This window comes from Pelophylax lessonae (assembly GCF_965119305.1).
Source record: "Pelophylax lessonae genome assembly, chromosome: 6".
In the NCBI taxonomy this organism is placed as follows: Eukaryota; Metazoa; Chordata; class Amphibia; order Anura; family Ranidae; genus Pelophylax; species Pelophylax lessonae.
The window spans coordinates 138,332,996-138,353,492 of NC_138773.1; the positions used below are offsets into that span (position 1 = coordinate 138,332,996).

General features: G+C 47.6%; 1 protein-coding gene across 2 annotated transcripts in view; it reads left to right on the plus strand.

The window, feature by feature from the left end:
* The window catches only part of GSPT1 (G1 to S phase transition 1), a 673,262-nt gene that overhangs the window by 626,695 nt on the left and 26,070 nt on the right, over window positions 1-20,497 (plus strand). For both annotated transcript variants that reach the window (XM_082261298.1, XM_082261299.1), the window contains 2 exons: window positions 4,108-4,197; window positions 4,331-4,499. In XM_082261298.1, coding sequence (XP_082117424.1) covers window positions 4,108-4,197; window positions 4,331-4,499 — 259 coding nt within the window. The remainder of the gene's footprint in view (window positions 1-4,107; window positions 4,198-4,330; window positions 4,500-20,497) is intronic.

Sequence of the window (20,497 nt, forward strand, 5' to 3'; positions counted from 1 at the left end):
TGAACCTGGTTCTGTCCGCGTTGCAACATGCTCCCTTTGAGAAGATCAGGGAGATCTCGTTGCCTCTGTTGTCCAAAAAGGTGGCCTTTTTGGTGGCGATCACTTCGGCTCGCAGGGTGTGGGAGCTGGCGGCTTTGTCCTGCAGCTCTCCCTACTTGGTGATCCACAAGGATAAGGTGGTCCTGCGACCTATCCCGTTCTTTCTGCCGAAAGTGATATCGGATTTTCACCTTAATGAGGAAATTGTCTTGCCTTCGCTCTGCGCGAAGCCAAAGCATCCTAAGGAGGTTACCTTACATTCATTGGATGTCCGGGCGATCAGGGTTTACCTGTCGTCCACTAAGCCTTTTCGCAAGGCGGATTCCCTCTTTGTCCTTCCTGAGGGACCTCGGAAGGGCATGGCGGCGTCGGCTGCGACTATCGCCAAATGGATTAGACAAACCATTGTGCAGGCCTATGCCTTGAAGGGGAAGGTCCCTCCCTTCCCTGTGAAGGCGCACTCTACCAGGTCATTAAGTACGTCTTGGGCTTTCCGGCATCAGGCTTCTGTGGCCCAGGTGTGTAAGGCGGCGACTTGGTCGTCCGTTCACACCTTCTCGAAATTCTTCAAGGTGGATGTTCAGGCATCGGCCGATGCCTCCTTTGGCCGTAAAGTTCTCAGTGCGGCAGTGCCTTAGGGACCCTTGTTTTTGGGTCTTTGGCTGTTGGGGTGTTTTGCCCCTGGGTTCCTTGTTTTTTCCTGGGTTGTTGCTCCTGTTGAGCATGTTTTCCTGTTGCCCAGTTGGTTCTCTTACTGTGTGTAAGGTTCCTTTCTCTGATGTGGGTACTGCGTTGCTTTTCTGCGGCTGCGTCTCCCACCCTTCAGGTCTACACTGCTTTGGGACGTCCCATTGGTGAAGACTTGGGAAGGGGCGGCGACTGTCGGAGGACGTAAGAGAAAACGGAATTTTTGTAAAATCTTACCGTAAAATTCCTTTCTCTGAGTCCTCCGACAGTCGCCGCCCCCCGCCCCTCTTTTGGGGTTTTTGTGTACTCTTACTGCTATGCTACCAAACTGAGTTGGGAATGCTGGTGCAGGGAGGTATTGACTAAGGGGACAGCCCCTAGGGGTGTGTCTATGCTAAAAGCTTTTGTTATAAACAAATCTTGTTGCCTAGCTACTCCTGCGGAGCAAAGGTCAATACCCATTGGTGAAGACTTGGGAAGGGGCGGCGACTGTCGGAGGACTCAGAGAAAGGAATTTTACGGTAAGATTTTACAAAAATTCCGTTTTTTAGTTTCTCTTAGGGGTCTTTAACCTGGGTGAGCTTCTGTTTGGTTGAGCTCCTTGTTACCCAGTGGGCTAAGTTAGCCTTGGAGTTTACATTACTTTCTGTTTGCGTTCTTCCCACCCCTCATGCCTACACTGCTTTGGGACGTCCCATTCAGCTAATAGAGATGGAGGCTGCGTCTGTCAATGGACGATAGAGAAAACAAGATTTGTGTAAGATCTTACTGCAAAATCTTTTTCTCTGAAGTCCATTGACAGACGCAGCACCCGCCCCTCTGATTTGGGGATGGTTTTTTCTTCACTGCTTATAACTAAACTGGTTTGCTGAGCAGGGGGGGGGGTGGGTTATGCCTGTAGGGATGGCCCGGTGGCGTGTACATTTATATTTCTCCTGCCTAGGCTACTCCTGCAGGGGGCAGCATAACCCATTCAGCTAATGAAGATGGAGGCTGCGTCTGTCAATGGACTTCAGAGAAAAAGATTTTATGGTAAGAGCTTTGAAAAATCTTTTTTTGTTTTTTTTTTAATCTTTATGAAGACTTTTATACCAAACATTAGGGGGGGGGGGGGAAACATACGTAGTCCAAAAAGGTAATAGTCCAAATACTATCCATCAAAATGGACCTACATACATATATAGTTTGTGAGGTTGAAAAAAGACATCAGTCCATCCAGTTCAACCTATGATGTGTGTGTGTGTTTGCTGTTAACAGTACATTGAATGCCCCTGTATGTTGTGGTCTTTAAGGTGCCCATCTAATAGCTTTTTGAAACGATCGATGTTTCCACAATACGACTGCTTGTGGAAGAGAATTCCACATCCTTACTGCTCTGACAGTGAAGAACCCCTTACGTATTTTAAGGTTAAACCGTTTTTTCCTCTAATTTTAGTGAGTGGCCACCTGTCTTATTGTATGCCTTTTCTCTAAAAAGTTTGTTCCTTATGCTAGGGTCATCACCAGTACAGTATCTGTACATTGATATCATATCCCCCCTCAATCGTCTCTTCTCCAGAGAGAATAAGTTCAGTGCTTGTAGTCTTTCCTCATAGCTGATGCCCTCCATTCCCCTAATTATTTTTGTTGCCCTTCTCTGGACTCTCTCCAGTTCCAGCACATCCTTCCTGAGGACCGATGCCCAGAACTGGACAGCATACTCCAGATGTAGCCGGACCAGAGTCTTGTAGAGTGGGAGAATAATCTCTTTATTTCAGGAGTGAATACCTTTTTTATACATGCCAGTATTCTGTTGGCTTTGCTTGCAGAGGCTTGGCATTGCATGCCACTGCCAAGTCTGTTGTCCACCACCAGTACCCCCAGGTCCTTTTCCATCCTAGACTCACCCAGAGGTCCCCCCCCCCCCCCCCCAGTGAGTAGCTTGCTTTCGGGTTTCTGATGCCCAAGTGCATTACTTTACATTTTTCAACATTAAACCTCATCTGCCATGTAGTTGCCAACCCCATTATTTTGTTTAGGTCCGCTTGTAAGGTTTCCACATCCTGCATGGAAGAGATTGGCATGCTTAGTTTAGTATCTGCAAATACTGAGATTGTACTAGATATCCCCTCCTCTAGATCATAGGGTGGATTGCACAACACCAGATTTGGCCCCTAGGCCAAACAGAGTACATCAATAGACATACCCATTGAGATCCAACCTGTGAACTGGGAGAGCATACCCAAAGGAAAGGAACAACATGCTCATACTGATATTTGTCAACTCATAATAAATGTGCCATATGAGACTAGTACCTCACTCTACTAAGAACAATGAACTTATGAAGGGGGAGAGGGGATGGAAATGTGAGGGGATAAGTACCTTGAGATGTAAGACCTATGAACCAAATCAGGCATGATCTGGTGTTGAGGGTGCATCTTCTACAACTAAAGCTACATAGAGACATCTGATTCACAAAAAAAGGTGGCAAAAGGGTAGGTAAAGAGGCTAAAGTGAGCTCCTAGTGAATTGTCTGCTCAGTCTGGGAGAAGCATTACTGCATGTCAGTGACCCCTTCATAAAAATTACATCCATCCTGACCAGGTATCTCTGAAGCGATCTAACTGGTCCCTAGTAGTGAGTACCCACTGTTCAGCCTCCATGATACTGTTTACTTCCCTCTTTCAATCAGCTAATGTTGGACATGCTTTGTTTTCCCAAAATCTTGGGATCAAGCATTTAGTAGCATTAAACAAGTGAGGGGTTACACTCTTTTTACATCTTCTGATCGAAGACCTAGTATCATGGAAGAGGAACTGAAGGAGTATATTCAGCGGGTCTTATGGAAGTTTTCTGGATCTAAGGAAGTATTGAATCCCAAAAAGTCCTAATCTTTGGGCAGTTCCACCAAAGATGGAGACCACCACAGTGAATGCATAAATCCAAAATATTTTTTGTTTCATACAGTGAGGAATGTTTGAAAAGATCTCCTTTCCTATAGCAAGGGTTTTTAAAGGAGGGGCAGTCCTTTCTTTTTTTTTTTTTTTTTTTTTTTTTTTTTAACCGCTGTCCAGTTGGCAAAAATCCCCTCTACCTGTTCAATGACCGTTAAAAACTTGGCATTTATTCACTTTCTGCCATGGAGACAATGGTCATCATTAAACCTTCCTGCAGATACAGCTATAAAACCTGACAGATTTTCTAACTTTCCCTGCTTTCATTTAGATACAAGTTCAGGAAGTAAAATGACAGTTGATTAACAAACAGGAACTCTGTCTTTTTAAATGGTTTCTTTCCAGTATATAGCTTTTTTTATCTTCTCTTTATCTTTTAACAAATTTTACAAGTTTGTGAATGTTGCAGAAACCTATATAACCAGTTTCATTCTTTTGTGTTGCACAGATTGTGATCATTGAACACAAGTCAATTATCTGTCCCGGATACAATGCCGTGCTGCATATTCACACATGTATTGAAGAAGTTGAGATAACAGTAAGCTTGCTTGACTTAAGTCTATTTTTTTTTATTTATTTTTTTAAGATTTTTTGTTTAAGTTCAGTAGACTGGCATTGGCAATACTTGATAACATAAATTGACTTGCTAACATTTTGCTTTTCCAAACTAGGCCTTAATTTGTTTGGTAGACAAAAAAACAGGGGAAAAGAGTAAGACACGGCCCCGCTTTGTAAAACAAGACCAAGTGTGCATTGCCCGCTTACGGACAGCAGGCACTATCTGCCTTGAAACATTCAAAGATTTCCCTCAAATGGGTCGATTTACCTTGCGAGATGAAGGTGCGTAATTATAATTTTATTGTGACTGGTATTGAAACAAAGAATTTTCATTTTGCTGAGGCCCACTTATCATAAACTAGGATCTGTCTCCCTCTTTCATTCATTAACCTCTTGAGCTCTGGAAGCTTTTATCCCCCCCTTCATGACCAGAGCATTTTATCTGGCAATTGATTGCTTGGTCATGCAACATTGTACCCAAACTAAATTTTTATATAATTTTTAAAATCAAATAGAGCTTTCTTTTGGTGGCATTTGATAATCACTGGATTTTTTTGATTTTTTTATTACTTTAACAAATAAGACAGAAAATTTTGAAGAAAAAATATTTTCTACTTTCTATAACAATATCCAATCAAATCACATTTTGTCATACGTTTAGGGCAAATTTTTTTTTTTTTTTTTTTTTTTTTTTTTGATAAAAAAAATCCTAATAAGTCTATATTGGTTTGTGTAAAAGTTATAGCATCTTCAAACTATGGTGTGTGTGTGTGTATATATATATATATATATATATATATATATATACGAGAATTTACACAGCTTTTACTTTCTGACTGCCTATCACATTTCTTGAAGTGCTAAAATGCCAGGACAGTACAAATTACCCCTTTTTGCAAAGTAGATACCCCAAGGTATTTGCTGAGAGGCATGTTCAGTGCATAAAAGATTTTCTTTTGCCACAAGTTTTTTGGAAAATGACAAAAACAATTTTCTTTTTTGGGGAGAGGGAGGTGTTTGAACGGTACAAACTGTCCTGGCATTTTATGCCCAACATTAGAGGCTTCCACCACACATCACCCATTCTTCTAACTACTTGAAGACCAAACCTTTTCTGACTTTTTGTTTGCATGTAAAAATCGGTAATTTTTGCTAGAAATTTACTTTAAACACCAATATAAATCTTTTTATTTATTTTTTTTTTTCTCCAAGCAGAGGCCCTAGCAATTTATGTTGCATGGTATTTGCACGGCGTTTTTTCAAACGTAAACTTTTTGGAAACGTTCCTTTTTTATTTTAATGCACCAAAAACGAATACCCAAATGTTTGGTAAAATATTAAAGATGATGATAGGACAAGCAAATAGATACTAAACATGTTACAATTAAAAATTGCACACACCCTTGCAATTGCGACTAATGGAATAAAGTTTTAACCACCTCAATGTAGGGCACTTTCACCCCCTTCCTGCCCAGGCTAATTTTCAGCTTTTAGCACTGTCACAGTTTAACAATTGTGCAGTCAGACAATGATGGACCCAAATTAATTTATTTTCTTCCAACAAATAGAGCTTTTTTTGGTGATATTTAATCACCACTGTTTGGTCTTTTTTCTAGCAAAAAAAAAAACATTTCGAGAAAAAAGTTTGTCAGTAAATTTTGTAAATAAGTAGTTTTTTGCCTTTACTGATGTGCGCTGATCAGGCTGTGCTTATGCACACTGATAGGCTGCACTGAAAGGCGGCACTGACTGGTGTCACAGATGTGCCCAGAGTGACATCATTGATGGGCACTGTTAGGGCTGCACTGTAACCAGCCTAATTTACCTATACATGTCTCCCATGTGAGGAGATGCTGATTGACTCTCCTCCTCTTACACGGTCATTGTGAGGCAAGGATGGCCGATAAATGGCACTTGTTTACACGTGATTAGCTGATCGAATGGGTAATGAACCACTATGCGCCCCTGCGGCGAGACTGGACGTCCTCATATGACATCGGCCCGGAATGAAAGCCACTCTTTCATTTTACTATATGCATGGCAGAAGGTGGTTTTTAAAGCCTTTACAGGTTACCACCCTAGATTTACACAGAAGGTTCTGTGCTAGAATTACTGCCCTCTATCTGACATTCGCAGTGATACCTCACATGCATGGTGCAAACGCTGTTTACGTACCAATGCATGCATTTGCCTTACATTTTTAAAACATTTATTTTTCTGTCGCTCATTGACAGACGCAGTCCTCTTTGATTAATATCAAATTGGGTTATACTGCCCTCTACAGGAGTAGGACACTAGGCAGAAGAAAACGTTCTGGCCACACCTTATGGGCAGTCCCAGAGGGTATATCCTCTCTCTCTCTGCTACAGGATGTTAGTTTTTTTTTTCTGTCTAGTCAGGAGTAAGGACCCAAATTCCTTGCTGGGATCTTTGGTCCTGGCAAGATTTTTTAGATAAATTCTTTTTAGTTAGCTTTTTTTCTCCAGTTGTTCCTGTGAGATCTTCAAGCAAATATGCTGGATCTGGGCGACGGGCTGGATATTGAGGTCCAGTGGTCACCCCAGCCGGCCTACAAGCGCGTGCAGATTCCAGCTTCGCGTTGGATCGGCCGCGACACATTTTAACAATTATGCTGGAGCTGGGCGACGGGCTGGATGTTGAGATCCAGTGGTCACCCCAGTCAGCTTACGAGCGCGTGCAGGCCCTAGCTCCGCGCTGGGTCGGCCTGCGACATAGTCCCGCTGGACGGGGACTGGCCCTGCGAATTAAACGTCTCGTCAGGACGCCTACGACCAGTCGGAAACTGAGTCATGGCGCCCCCGTATTGGTCGACAGCCCCCCCACCTCGGTGGAGAGGGGTTCTGTTAGGAGTGGGTGCCCGCCGGTTCCAGTATGGTGAGTAGTGTGATTTGGTGAATAAGAGATACACTCCAGGAGGCTTGGTTTGGGAGCTGACTATCTGATAGTCACTGTAAAGAACTGGCGCTGTAAGAGGAGGAAGCCATGACTGGGGTCAAGGATGGGCTGGCGTTACTAGTTGAAATAGTCATGTAAAAGGGTGATATAATCAAGCACCTACCCAATGCATAGTGATGCAGCTACATGGACTACCGCCATCCTCCCGCAGGTCGCACGGCACAAGCCTCTGCTATCCTTCCGCAGGCCACACGATTCAGCAGGCCGCCGCCATCCTTCAACAGGCCGTCCGCAGGCCGCCGCCATCCTCCCGCAGGCTGCACGAGATCCACAGGCCGCCGCCCTCCTGCCGCAGGCCGCACGGATCCCGCAGGCCGCCGCCATCCTCCCGCAAGCCACACGAGATCCGCAGGCACCCTCCTTCCTCAGGCCGCACGGATCCCACAGGCCGCTACCATCCTCCCGCAGGCCGCATGAGTTAGCCGCCATCTTTCCACAGGCCGTCCGCAGGCAGCCATTTTGGCGTAGCCTGGTGTCTCCTGCATGGGGGCGGCTGTGTTTGATATGCCCAGCTACCTCGAGGAGTAGCAGTGGGAGCGCCGGAAGGCGTGTAAGGGGGGGGAGCCGCCTCCTTTACCCGGGAAAACTATTCACAAGACTTCCAGTTCTGCAAAGGACAGCGCTGAGAGCAGTTTGGTAGAAGCTTCTCTGCATCAGGTGGTGAGCCCTTGGGCTCTCTCTCTCTCTGTGGGGGTCCAAAGCAGGTAACGCTGAGGGGCGCTGTTGCGCTGGGGTATTACACATAAAAAAAAAAAAAAGTTTTTTTCTTTTGCAATCTTTGTTTGCTGGCAAGTGTTCCTGGATTAGTCATGGACCCTGCCACACATGTATCCCCACCTGATCCCCTCAAGGTGGCCGCAGGACCCTCCAGTTCCCCACTTACTATTGATGCATTGTCAGCGGTTTTGGAGTCTTTTGTATCCCGGGTGGAGGTGGCCTGTCAGGGACGGGGCGCAAAGAAGCGACCCCCGCCTACCCTGATTTCATCTGACAATTCAGATACAGATTCTGAGCCTGTCACTGCAGCTGCAGGTCCCTCTTCTGGGGCTTGTCTCGGGTATGGTCTCCTCGGACAGTGAGGAGGATGTTTCTGCCTCCGCCATAGCACAAGAAGAAGCGTTGGTGGATGCACTAGTTGTGTCTGTCCGGGAAACCTTAAGTCTTGAGGTTACACCGGCAGAGGTAGCTGATACTGAAATTCCTTTTGGTACTAACAAGCCTACCAAGATGGCGAGGGTGTTTCCCTTGCCCAAATGTTTTGGTAATATAATTAAAGAGGAATGGAGTCGTCCAAAACGAACCCCTGGTATTTCCAAACGCATTGCTAGGCGTTATCCGTTTGAGGAATCCCTCCTTAAAAAATGGACAGTACCACCATTGGTGGATTCACCAATTTCCAGACTAAATAAAGCTATGGTTATCCCATTGGAGGACGCTCCGTCCTTTAGGGATCTGGTGGATCGTAAGGTGGAAGCCGTGTCCCGCTCCATCTTTTCCCTGATCGGGTCAGCCTTTAGGCCAGTGATTGCAATTGGTTTGGTTTCACAAACATTGACAGAATGGACCAAGTTGTTACACCAGGATTTGGAGGGGAGAAGCATCCCCCCGGCAGTATCAGACTTGCTGGAGCAGATGATACAAGGGCTACAGTTTGTCTGTGACGCCGCTCTGGACGCCACTCCATTGTTGGAGCGTGCAGCGATTTCAGCAGTGGTCCTCAGGCGTGTGCTGTGGTTAAAGTGCTGGTCGGCGGATCAAGGTTCCAAAAAAGCTTTAGCTAATCTCCCCTTTCAGGGGAATCGCCTATTTGGGGCCACCTTGGATGAGATTATCAAGGATCTCACTGGGGGCAAGAGCACTTTTTTGCCACAGAATACTAAGGGTAAAGGACCTCGTCATAGACGGGGGCCTTCCTTTACCCCGGGTAAACAGAAGTCCGGCTCTTCCAGAGCTGAAGATAAGACTACTAAAGCCTGAAGGTGCGCCCCCACCCATATCTGGGGTGGGGGGACGTCTTCACCGGTTTCCGGATCCATGGCTTTCCAGAATCCCGGACAAATGGGTTCGCAAAGTCATATGGTCGGGATACAAGATCGAGTTTCGATCACTTCCACCGGTGCGATTCTTCCCTTCCAATATCCGACTTTCTCTGTCGCTCATTGACAGACGTAGTCTTCTTGATTCACAAGAACTGGGTTATGTTGTCTCCGCAGGAGTAGGACTAGGCAGAAAAGAAAAAACGTTCTGGCTCCACCCTAGGGGCAGTCCCAGAGGGTATAGCCTCCCTCTCTCTGCTACAAGGCATCAGTTTTTTTCTGTCTAGTCAGGAGTAAGGACCTAAGTTCCTTGCTGGGATCTCCTGGTCCTGGCAAGATTTTTTTTTAGAAAAAATATTTTTTAGGTAGTTTTTTCTCCAGTGTTTTTTCCTGTGAGATCTTCAAGCAAATACGCCAGACTGGGCGACACCAGTGGTCACCCCAGCCGGCCTACGAGCGCGCGCAGACCATTGCATTGCGCTTGGTCGGCCGCGACACATTCAAGTAAGTATTAGGGGCCGGGCGACGGGCTGGATGTTGAGATCCAGTGGTCACCCCGGTTTCTGCCTACGAGCGCGTGCAGACCAGAGCTCCGCGCTGGGTTGGCCGCGACGGAGTCCCATTGGAGAGACTGACCTTGCGAGTTAAAAGTCTCGCTTGGACGCCAGGAACCAGAGTCGAGGCGTCCGGAGTGGTCCACAACCCCCCACCCCGGTGGAGAGGGTATTGTGCAGAGAGGGTGCCTGTCGGTTCGGTATGGTGAGTAAACGTTCCCTTTTTTCCTCGTTATGAGGCAGTATGAATTATGGGCCCCTCCATACATGGTCAGTATCTGTCTGACACTAAAAGTCCTCCTTGTAAATACAGCATGTGTTTGGTGGGAAGTGGACTTGGTTTGAGAGCTAACACTCTATCCAGCAGACTGTAGTATTACAGCAGACATAGGAGGTATAATCCTACCTTAATTGTAGTGTACCTCCTGCAGATCGATAAACCGCCATTTAGCAGAGATGCAGGTGGATGTGCTGGGAAAAACGATTTCGGCAGTCCGCCGCCATTTTGCCGTAGACCGGGTGCATGAATGCCCTCAGGTCACGCCGGCCGCCATGTTTTTGGAGTCTATTGTCTCCTGTATGGGGGCGGCCATGTTTGATGAGCCCAGCTACCTCGTGGAGAGCTGGGAACGCCGGAAGGCGTACACAGGGGGCGGAGCCACGTCCTTCTACCCGGGAAAACTAACACAGCTCTTTCCAGTCTGTAAAAGACAGACGCTGACTGCAGTTGGTTGCAAACTTCTCTGCATTGGGTGGTGAGCCTTGAGGGTCCCTCTCTCTCTCTGTGGGGATCGAGAAGCAGGTTCTCTGAGGGGGCGCTATTGCGCTAGGGGGATACACATAAAAAAAAAAGGTATTTTTTATTAAAAAAAAAAAAAAAAAAGAATTTTGTTTTTTCTGGCAAAGGTGTCCTGAATTAACATGGACCCTGCCACTCGTGTATCTCCACCGGATCCCCTCGAGGTGTCTGCAGGATCCTCCAGCACCCCACTGACGGTTGAATCATTGTCAGCTATTATGGAAACTTTTGTGTCCCGGGTGGAAGTGGCTTGTCAGGGACAGGGCGCAAGAAAGCGACCCCCGCCTAACCCCTTATTATCTGAAACTTCAGGTTCAGAATCTGAGCCTATTTCTGCAGTTGCAGGTACTTCATCTGGGATTGGTGTCTCGGGTACTGTCTCTTCAGACAGTGAGGAGGATGTTTCGGCATCAGCCATAGCCCTAGAGGAAGCGTTGGTAAACGCACTCATTGTATCTGTTCAAGAAACCTTAAGATTACAGGGTATTCCGTCGGAAATAGCTGAAACTGAAATCCCCTTTGGGACTAAAAAACGCATCAAAGTAGCGAAGGTTTTTCCATTGCCCAAATGTTTTGGCAATCCAATCAAAGAAGAATGGAGTCTGCCAAAACGCACTTCTGCTATTTCTAAACGCATTAACAGGCGTTATCCGTTTGAGGAAACCCTCATTAAGAAATGGACAGAACCACCTGTGGTGGATTCACCAATTGCTAGATTGAATAAAGCCACGGTTATTCCTTTAGAAGACGCCCCGTCTTTTAAAGATCCAGTGGATCGCAAGATAGAAGCTATGTCTAGCACCATGTTTTCCTTGATTGGATCAGCTTTCAGACCAATAATTGCTATTGGACTGGTTTCGCAGACTGTAACTGAATGGACCAAGTGGTTGCGCCGGGACTTAGAAGAAGTCCCTCAGGCGGTATCAGATTTGTTGGAACGAATGATACAGGGGTTACAGTTTGTGTGTGATGCGGCGTTAGACGCCACTCCATTATTGGCGCGAGCATCAGTTTCAGCAGTGGTTCTCAGGCGTACACTGTGGCTAAAAGGTTGGTTAGCCGACCAAGGTTCCAAAAAAGCATTGGCTAATATCCCCTTTTTAGGAGAGCGTCTATTTGGAGCCAACTTAGATGAGATCATTAAGGATCTCACGGGAGGAAAGAGCACCTTTTTACCGCAAAATGTTAAAGGTAAAGGACCTCGTCAAAGACGAGGGCCTTCTTTCTCTGCTCACAAAAAGTTTTTTCGTCCCGCGGGTGAAAAAATTAAGTCCTCCAAAGCTCCTTCAGGAGGCTTCAGGGGACGTTGGTCGGGCAAGCAAAAGCCCGCCCCCTCCAGACCTGAAGATAAATCGTCCAAAGCCTGAAGGTGCGCCCCCACCCATAACTGGGGTGGGGGGACGTCTTCGCCGGTTCCCGGATCCATGGCTTTCCAGAATCCCGGACAAGTGGGTTTGCGAAGCCATAAGGTCAGGGTACAAGATTGAGTTTCGATCTCTCCCACCGGCGCGATTCTTCGCTTCCAATATCCGACTATCCCCGGATCGTCTAGAAGATCTGCGGAGAGCAGTCACGGATTTACTACAACAAGGAGTGGTAGTCCACGTTCCTTGGACAGAACGTTTTCAGGGGTTTTATTCAAACCTATTTACAATACCCAGGAAAGAGGGCAAAGTGCGTCCAATTCTAGACTTAAGGGCACTCAATTCCTTTCTCAACATAAGAAAATTCAAGATGGAATCCATTCGCACAGTAGCAGCCTTCCTGCATCCAGGGGATGTCCTAGCGTCCATAGACATCAAGGACGCCTATCTTCACATTCCCATTTTCGTAGGACATCAGCGGTTTCTACGCTTTTCCGTAGAAGAGAACCACTATCAGTTTGTGGCGTTACCTTTCGGTCTCGCCACGGCTCCTCGGGTCTTCACGAAGGTGTTGGCCCCAATGTTGGCACTACTGCGCCAAAGAGGCATATCGATTCTAGGTTACCTAGACGATCTCCTGCTTCATGCAGAGTCTCCTCAGACCCTGCTACAAAACATAGAAATTACTATAATTTCTTTACAGGAATTCGGGTGGCTGGTGAACCAGCAAAAGTCATTTCTGGTTCCCACCCAGAGGCTCGAATATCTGGGTCTAATTCTAGACACAGTCAGGACAAGAGTTTTCCTTCCGGTAGGGAAACTCCGGAAGATTCAATCAGCAGTCCAGTTGTTACTATCCAACAGCTGGTCTTCCCTTCGGACTTGCATGAGGGTTCTGGGGTTGATGGTGGCTTCCTTCGAAGCAGTCCCATTTGCCCAGTCCCATACCCGAATTCTTCAGCAAGAGATTCTTCTCAGATGGAATCGGAATCCGGAATCCCTGGACTATCGGATCCGATTGAGCAAACAGACCAGAGAGTCTCTGGTCTGGTGGCTTCGGTCTCCGATGCTCAGCCAGGGAAAGTCATTTCTGCCAATATATTGGACGATAGTGACCACGGATGCCAGCCTATCCGGATGGGGAGGAATTCTTGGTCAGTTATCCGTTCAGGGACTTTGGTCCCCGGAAGAATCCAGGTTACCGATAAATGTATTGGAACTGAGAGCGATCAGACTTTGTCTGATTCACTGGACCGAGCAGCTCCAGGGCAGCCCGGTTCGGATCCAGTCGGACAACGCCACGGCTGTGGCTTATGTCAATCACCAGGGGGGCACCAAGAGTGTCCGGGCGGCCAAGGAAGTGGCTTGCATTCTTCGCTGGGCGGAACGGTTTGTTCCAGCTATCTCTGCGGTGTTCATTCCGGGGGTGGAGAATTGGCAGGCAGATTATCTCAGCCGTCAGACTCTGGATCAGGGGGAATGGTCCCTCCATCCAGAAGTTTTCCACCAGTTGTGCCTACGGTGGGGCACTCCGGATGTGGATCTGTTGGCATCACAATTCAACAGTAAAGTACAGAGATTGGTGGCTCGCTCCCGCGATCCTCTAGCAGAGACCGCAGACGCATTGATCGCCCCGTGGGGGCAATACCAGCTAATGTATGCCTTCCCTCCTCTCGGGTTACTGCCAAGACTTCTTCGCAGGATAGAGGAGGAAGGAATTCCAGTAATCCTGGTAGCTCCGGACTGGCCTTGCCGAGCGTGGTACGCCGACTTGGTCAGACTGGTGGCGGACGTCCCGTGGAGACTTCCTCTCAAGGAGGACCTACTGTCTCAGGGACCGATCTTCCTTCCTGCTTTACGATCGCTGGCTATAACGGCCTGGCTATTGAGACCCAGGTGCTGAAGGACAAGGGTTTGTCAGCTTCAGTTATTCCTACTCTAGTTAAAGCAAGGAAAGCGACTTCCAGAAAGATTTATCATCGCACATGGAAGTCCTACATTGCATGGTGTGAACCTCTGGGGTTCCGTCCACGGTCTTATTCGGTTAGTCGAATATTAGCTTTTCTGCAACAAGGGGTTGAGCAGAAACTGGCCTTGAGTACTATCAAGGGTCAGGTCTCAGCCTTAGCTATCTTCTTTCAGAAGCCTTTGGCTACTCATTCCTTGGTGCGGAATTTCATCCAGGGGGTGCGACATCTGGCTCCGCCAGTGCGCGCGCCGTTACCACCCTGGGATCTTAATTTAGTATTGTCGGTTCTTCAGAAATCTCCCTTTGAAGATATTAGGGAGATTCCTCTACCTACGTTGTCCCAGAAGGTGGCCTTCTTGGTGGCTATCACTTCTGCACGCAGGTTGTCAGAACTGGCCGCATTATCTTGTCGTTCCCCATATCTGGTGGTTCATAGAGATAAGGTGGTTCTTCGTCCAAATCCATCCTTCCTACCAAAAGTGGTTTCAGAATTTCATCTGAATGAAGAAATTGTATTACCTTCCTTGTGTCCTAAGCCCAGTCATCCTCGGGAGTTTGCTTTGCACTCCTTGGATGTGGTCCGGGCGATCAGGGTATACTTGAAAACGACAGACTATTTCCAAATGGATCAGACAGACGGTGGTACAGGCTTATTCTATTAAGGGTCGGGAGCCCCCGTTCCCTGTTAAGGCGCACTCCACTCGGGCACTTAGTGCGTCATGGGCCTTTCGCCATCAGGCGTCAGTGGTCCAGGTGTGCAAGGCGGCTACCTGGTCGTCGGTGCATACCTTTACAAAACATTATAAAGTTGATGTAATGGCATCGTCTGATGCCTCGTTTGGCCGCAAGGTTTTGCAAGCCGCCATTTGAGGAGACCAGTGGTCTACCTCGAGGGTTTTTTTCCTTTGGGATTTTTATTTGAGTCTCATTCTTTGTTTATAATGAGCCTTTAAAACTTCTAGTTTGGCACCGGTTGGGCCTTCTAGATTGGATTTTGATTTCTGTTAATCCCACCCCTCATTTGTGGCACTGCTTCTGGATGTCCCAGTTCTTGTGAATCAAGAAGACTACGTCTGTCAATGAGCGACAGAGAAAATCGGATTTTTGTAAGATCTTACCGTAAAATCCTTTTCTCTTAGCTCATTGACAGACGTAGTACCCGCCCCTCTATCATTGAGTTGGGTTGGGTTAAATTCTCTGTTGCTGCTTTGTGACAGAACTGATGCCTTGTAGCAGAGAGAGGGAGGATATACCCTCTGGGACTGCCCCTAGGGTGGAGCCAGAACATTTTTTCTTTTCTGCCTAGTCCTACTCCTGCGGAGACAACATAACCCAGTTCTTGTGAATCAAGAAGACTACGTCTGTCAATGAGCTAAGAGAAAAGGATTTTACGGTAAGATCTTACAGAAAATCCGATTATCCCCGGATCGATTAGAAGCTTTGCGGGGGGCAGTAACGGATTTGATGCAACAAGGAGTGGTGGTCCACGTTCCTTGGACAGAGCGTTTTCAGGGGTTCTATTCGAACCTATTCACAATACCCAGAAAAGAGGGCAAGGTGCGTCCAATTCTGGACTTAAGAGCACTCAATCTTTTTGTCAGGGTACAAAAATTCAAAATGGAGTCCATTCGCACAGTAGCGGCCTCCCTACATCAGGGGGATTTTCTGGCGTCCATAGACATCAAAGATGCCTATCTTCACATTCCCATTTACGCAGGACATCAGCGTTTCCTGCGTTTTTCCGTAGAAGAGAACCATTATCAGTTTGCGGCGTTACCCTTTGGTCTCGCCTCGGCTCCCCGGGTCTTCACAAAGGTGTTGGCCCCAGTTTTGGCGCTGTTGCGACAGCGAGGCATATCGATTCTAGGTTACCTAGACGATCTTCTGCTCCGTGCGGAATCTCCGCAGACTCTGTTGCTAAACTTGGAGATCACCATGATCTCTTTGCAAGAGTTCGGGTGGCTGGTGAACCTGCAGAAGTCATCTCTGGTTCCCACCAGGAGGCTAGAGTATCTGGGTCTAATTTTAGACACATCCATGGCAAAAGTGTTTCTCCCTGCGTAGAAACTCCGGAAGATTCAATCAACGATTCAGTTGTTACTATCCGTCAACTGGCCTTCCCTTCGGACTTGCATGAGGGTCCTGGGTCTGATGGTGGCTTCCTTCGAGGCAGTACCATTTGCCCAGTCCCATACCCGAATCCTTCAAAAGGAGATTCTTCTCAAATGGAACTGGAATCCCAATTCCCTGGACAATCGGATCCGACTGAGCGAGCGGACCAGGGAGTCTCTGGTCTGGTGGCTTCGGTCTCCGAGGCTCAGCCAGGGGAAGTCATTTCTTCCAATATACTGGACGATTGTCACCACGGATGCCAGTCTATCCGGGTGGGGAGGAATTCTCGGCAAATTATCTGCTCAAGGGCTCTGGTCCCTGGAAGAGTCCAGGTTACCGATGTACTGGAACTGAGAGCGATCAGACTTCGTCTGATTCATTGGACCGAGCAGCTCTGGGGCAGCCCGGTGCGGATCCAGTCGGACAATGCCACAGCGGTGGCTTACGTCAATCACAAGGGGGGCACCAAGAGTGTCCTGGCGGCCATAGAAGTGGCCAGCATTCTTCGTTGGCCGGAACGATTTGTTCCAGCTCTCTCCGCGGTATTCATTCCGGGGGTGGAGAATTGGCAGGCAGATTATCTCAGCCGTCAGATTCTGGATCAAGGGGAATGGTCTCTTCATCCAGAGGTATTCCACCAACTGTGCCTTTGTTGGGGCACCCCGAATGTGGATTTGTTGGCATCTCGGCTCAACAGGAAAGTGCGGAGGTTTGTTAGCTCGCTCCCGCGATCCTCTAGCAGACGCCGCAGATGCGCTGGTCGCCCCGTGGGGGCAGTATCAGCTACTGTATGCCTTCCCTCCTCTCAAGTTGCTGCCGAAACTTTTTCGCAGGATAGAGGTGGAGAGAATCCCAGTTATCCTGGTAGCTCCGGACTGGTACGCCGACCTGATCAGGCTGGTCGCAGATGTTCCTTGGCGACTTCCTCTCAGGGAGGATCTGCTGTCGCAGGGACCCATCTTCCATCCTGCTTTACGATCGCTGGCTTTAACGGCCTGGCTATTGAGACCCAGGTGCTGAAGGACAAAGGATTGTCAGCTTCAGTTATTCCTACTCTAATTAAAGCAAGGAAAGCGACTTCCGGAAAAGTCTATCATCGCACATGGAAGTCTTATATCGCGTGGTGTGAATCCCTTGGGTTCCCTCCACGTTCTTACTCGGTGGCCCGAATATTGGCCTTTCTGCAAAAGGGGGTTGAGCAAAAACTGTCCTTGAGCACCATCAAGGGTCAGGTTTCAGCGTTAGCAATCTTCTTTCAGAAGCCTCTGGCTACTCATTCCTTGATGCAGAGTTTCATCTAGGGAGTGCGGCACCTGGCTCCGCCGGTGCGCGCACCCTTGCCGCCCTGGGATCTTAATTTGGTGTTGTCGGTTCTTCAGAAACCTCCCTTTGAAAATATCAGGGAGATTCCCTTGCTTGCTTTATCCCAGAAGGTGGCCTTCTTGGTGGCTATCACTTCTGCAAGCAGGGTGTCAGAACTGGCCGCATTATCTTGTCGTTCCCCATATCTGGTGGTTCATAGGGATAAGGTGGTTCTTCGTCCGAATCCTTCCTTCCTAAAGTGGTTTGAGTTTCATCTGAATGAGGATATTGTTACCTTCCCTGTGTCCTAAGCCCAGTCATCCTCGGGAGTTTGCGTTACATTCCTTGGATGTGGTTCGGGCAATCGGGGTATACTTGAAAACCACAGACTCGTTTCGTAAAACGGATTCACTTTTTGTGATCACGGATGGCCCCAAAAAGGGGTTGCCTGCATCTGCCGCGACTATCTCCAGATGGATCAGACAGACGGTGGTACAGGCTTATTCTATTAAGGGTCGGGATCCTCCGTTCCCTGTTAAGGCGCACTCCACTCAGGCGTTTAGTGCTTCCTGGGCCTTCCGCCATTAGGCGTCAGTGGTTCAGGTTTGCAAGGCGGCTACCTGGTCGTCGGTTCATACCTTTACAAAATTTTATAAAGTTGATGTGATGGCATCGGCGGATGCCTCTTTTGGCCGCAAGGTTCTGCAGGCCGCTATATGAGGAGACCGTTGGTCTACCTCGAGGGTTTTTTTCTGTTGGGTTTTCAGTTGTCTCATTCTTTTGATTGATGAGCCTTTAAGACTTCTAGTCGGCACCGGTTGGGCCTTCTGGATTTGAATTTTGATTTCTGTTATCCCACCCCTCATTTGTGGCACTGCTTTGGGACGTCCCAATTTGATATTCATCAAAGAGGACTGTGTCTGTCAATGAGCAACAGAGAAAAATGGATTTTTGTAAGAACTTACCGTAAAATCCTTTTCTCTTAAGCTCATTGACAGACGCAGTACCCGCCACTCTATTTTTGAGTTGGGTTGGGTTAAATTCTCTGACACTGCTTTGTGACATAACTAACATCCTGTAGCAGAGAGAGAGAGAGGATATACCCTCTGGGACTGCCCATAAGGTGTGGCCAGAACGTTTTCTTCTGCCTAGTGTCCTACTCCTGTAGAGGGCAGTATAACCCAATTTGATATTAATCAAAGAGGACTGCGTCTGTCAATGAGCTTAAGAGAAAAGGATTTTACGGTAAGTTCTTACAAAAATCAATTTTTTGGGTTTTTATTATTTTTACATCATTCCTTTCATCTTTTTTTTTTTATTATTATTATTTTGATCACTTTTATTATCACAGGGAATGCAAATATCCTTTGTGATAGCAATAGGTAGTGTGAGTTATTCTTTACTGAGAAATCTTGGATCGATTAGATCAGATGCTTTCCAAATTTAAAAATGGCGCTGTTTACATCCAAAACCGGAAGTAATGAAATGCTCATTGCCCGATTTCTTTGACCAAAGAGTTGATTGGAGGCATTTTGGTCTCTGATCAGCACTATGGTCAGCCAGTTACCGGCTGCATTCTCTGGTTTTTCGGTGACACAGATGAGCCAGAGAAAGCCGTGGAAGGTGGCAGGATGTCCCTTTCCGCTGCTTGTAAAAGCAATCCAGTGGCTAATTATCCACTAGATTGCTTTTACAAGAAAGCTGATCGGCGGCTAAACAAAGAACAATTCTGATGATGATGCCTGCAGGCATCATCCTGGTACACTGTGCACAATTAGTCAAGTTGTATTTTTGAGGATTCATTTCATTATTGAACATCTACAGTGCTCTCGGTCAATCCACAATGTTAATAAATCTCAAACCTGAATATTTATGAAAGTAATAGTGAGGTTTTGGCTTTCTTAGAATATCTATTTGTGTACAATTATTGGGCAACTATTAGTGTGCAGAAGTATTATGCAACTAATTGAAAAACTAACATTTCTCTGTCGCTCATTGACAGACGTAGTCCTCGTTGATTAATAACAACTCGGGTTATACTGCCCTCTACAGGAGTAGGACTAGACAGGAAAGAAAACGTTCTGGCCACACCCTAGGGGCAGTCCCAGAGGGTATATCCTCTCACTTCCTGCTACAGCAAATCAGTTTTTTTCTGTCTAGTTAGGAGTAAGGACCTAGATGCCTTGCTAGGATCTTCGGTCCTGGCAGGATTTTTTTTTCTTAGAAAGATTTTTTAGACCGCTTTTTTCTCCAGTGTTCCTGTGAGATCTTCAAGCAAGAAAGCTGGAACTGGGCGACGGGCTGGATGGTGAGATCCAGTGGTCACCCAAGTTCAGCCTACGAGCGCGTGCAGGCCATAGCTCCGCGCTGGGTCGGCCTCGACATAGTCCCACTGGACGGGGACTGACCCTGCGAGTTAAACGTCTCGCTTAAACGCCAATGACCATGAGTCACGGCGTCCGTATTGGTCGACAGCCCTCCCACCCCGGTGTAGTATTAGAATATTACTGTGGTAGCATAAGGTATCCTACCTGTCAGAGGTGTTCACAGGGCGATGTCTATTCATGTATAACTGCAGTCCAGATCGCATTCCTCCAGCAAGGGCAGGCTGCCTTCCGACGGCCCACGGACCGCATGCGGCCCACCAGGGTCCGGTACCGCCGGCCAGGCTGATCACCATCCAGGGTGAAGTTTGGGGGGCCGATGCACTCCCGCAGGCCGCTAGGCCGAACACAGCATCCCGCAGGCCGCTGCTAAACCGCTGCTATCCTAACAGGCCGCCGCCATTGTCTTGCAGAGCACACGAGGCCGCCATATTGGCGTAGCCTCGTGTCTCCAGCATGGGGGCGGCCATGTTTGAGGTTTACCAAACACCTCGTGGAGCCAGGGGGAGGCGCCGGAAGGCGTGTTAAGGGGCGGAGCCCCCTCCTTTACCCAGGAAAAAGGGCCAAAGACTTCCTGTCTGTAACAGGACAACACTGAGCAAGCTGATGAAAACTTCTGTGCATCAGGGATGAGCCTTGGGGTCTCTCTCTCTCTCTGTGGGGTCCACAAAGGCAGGTAACACTGAGGGGCGCTGTTGCGACTGGGGGATACAAAAAAAAAAAAATTTTTACTTTGTCATTTTTTGTCGCTGGCAAATGTCTTGTATAATCATTGACCCTGCCA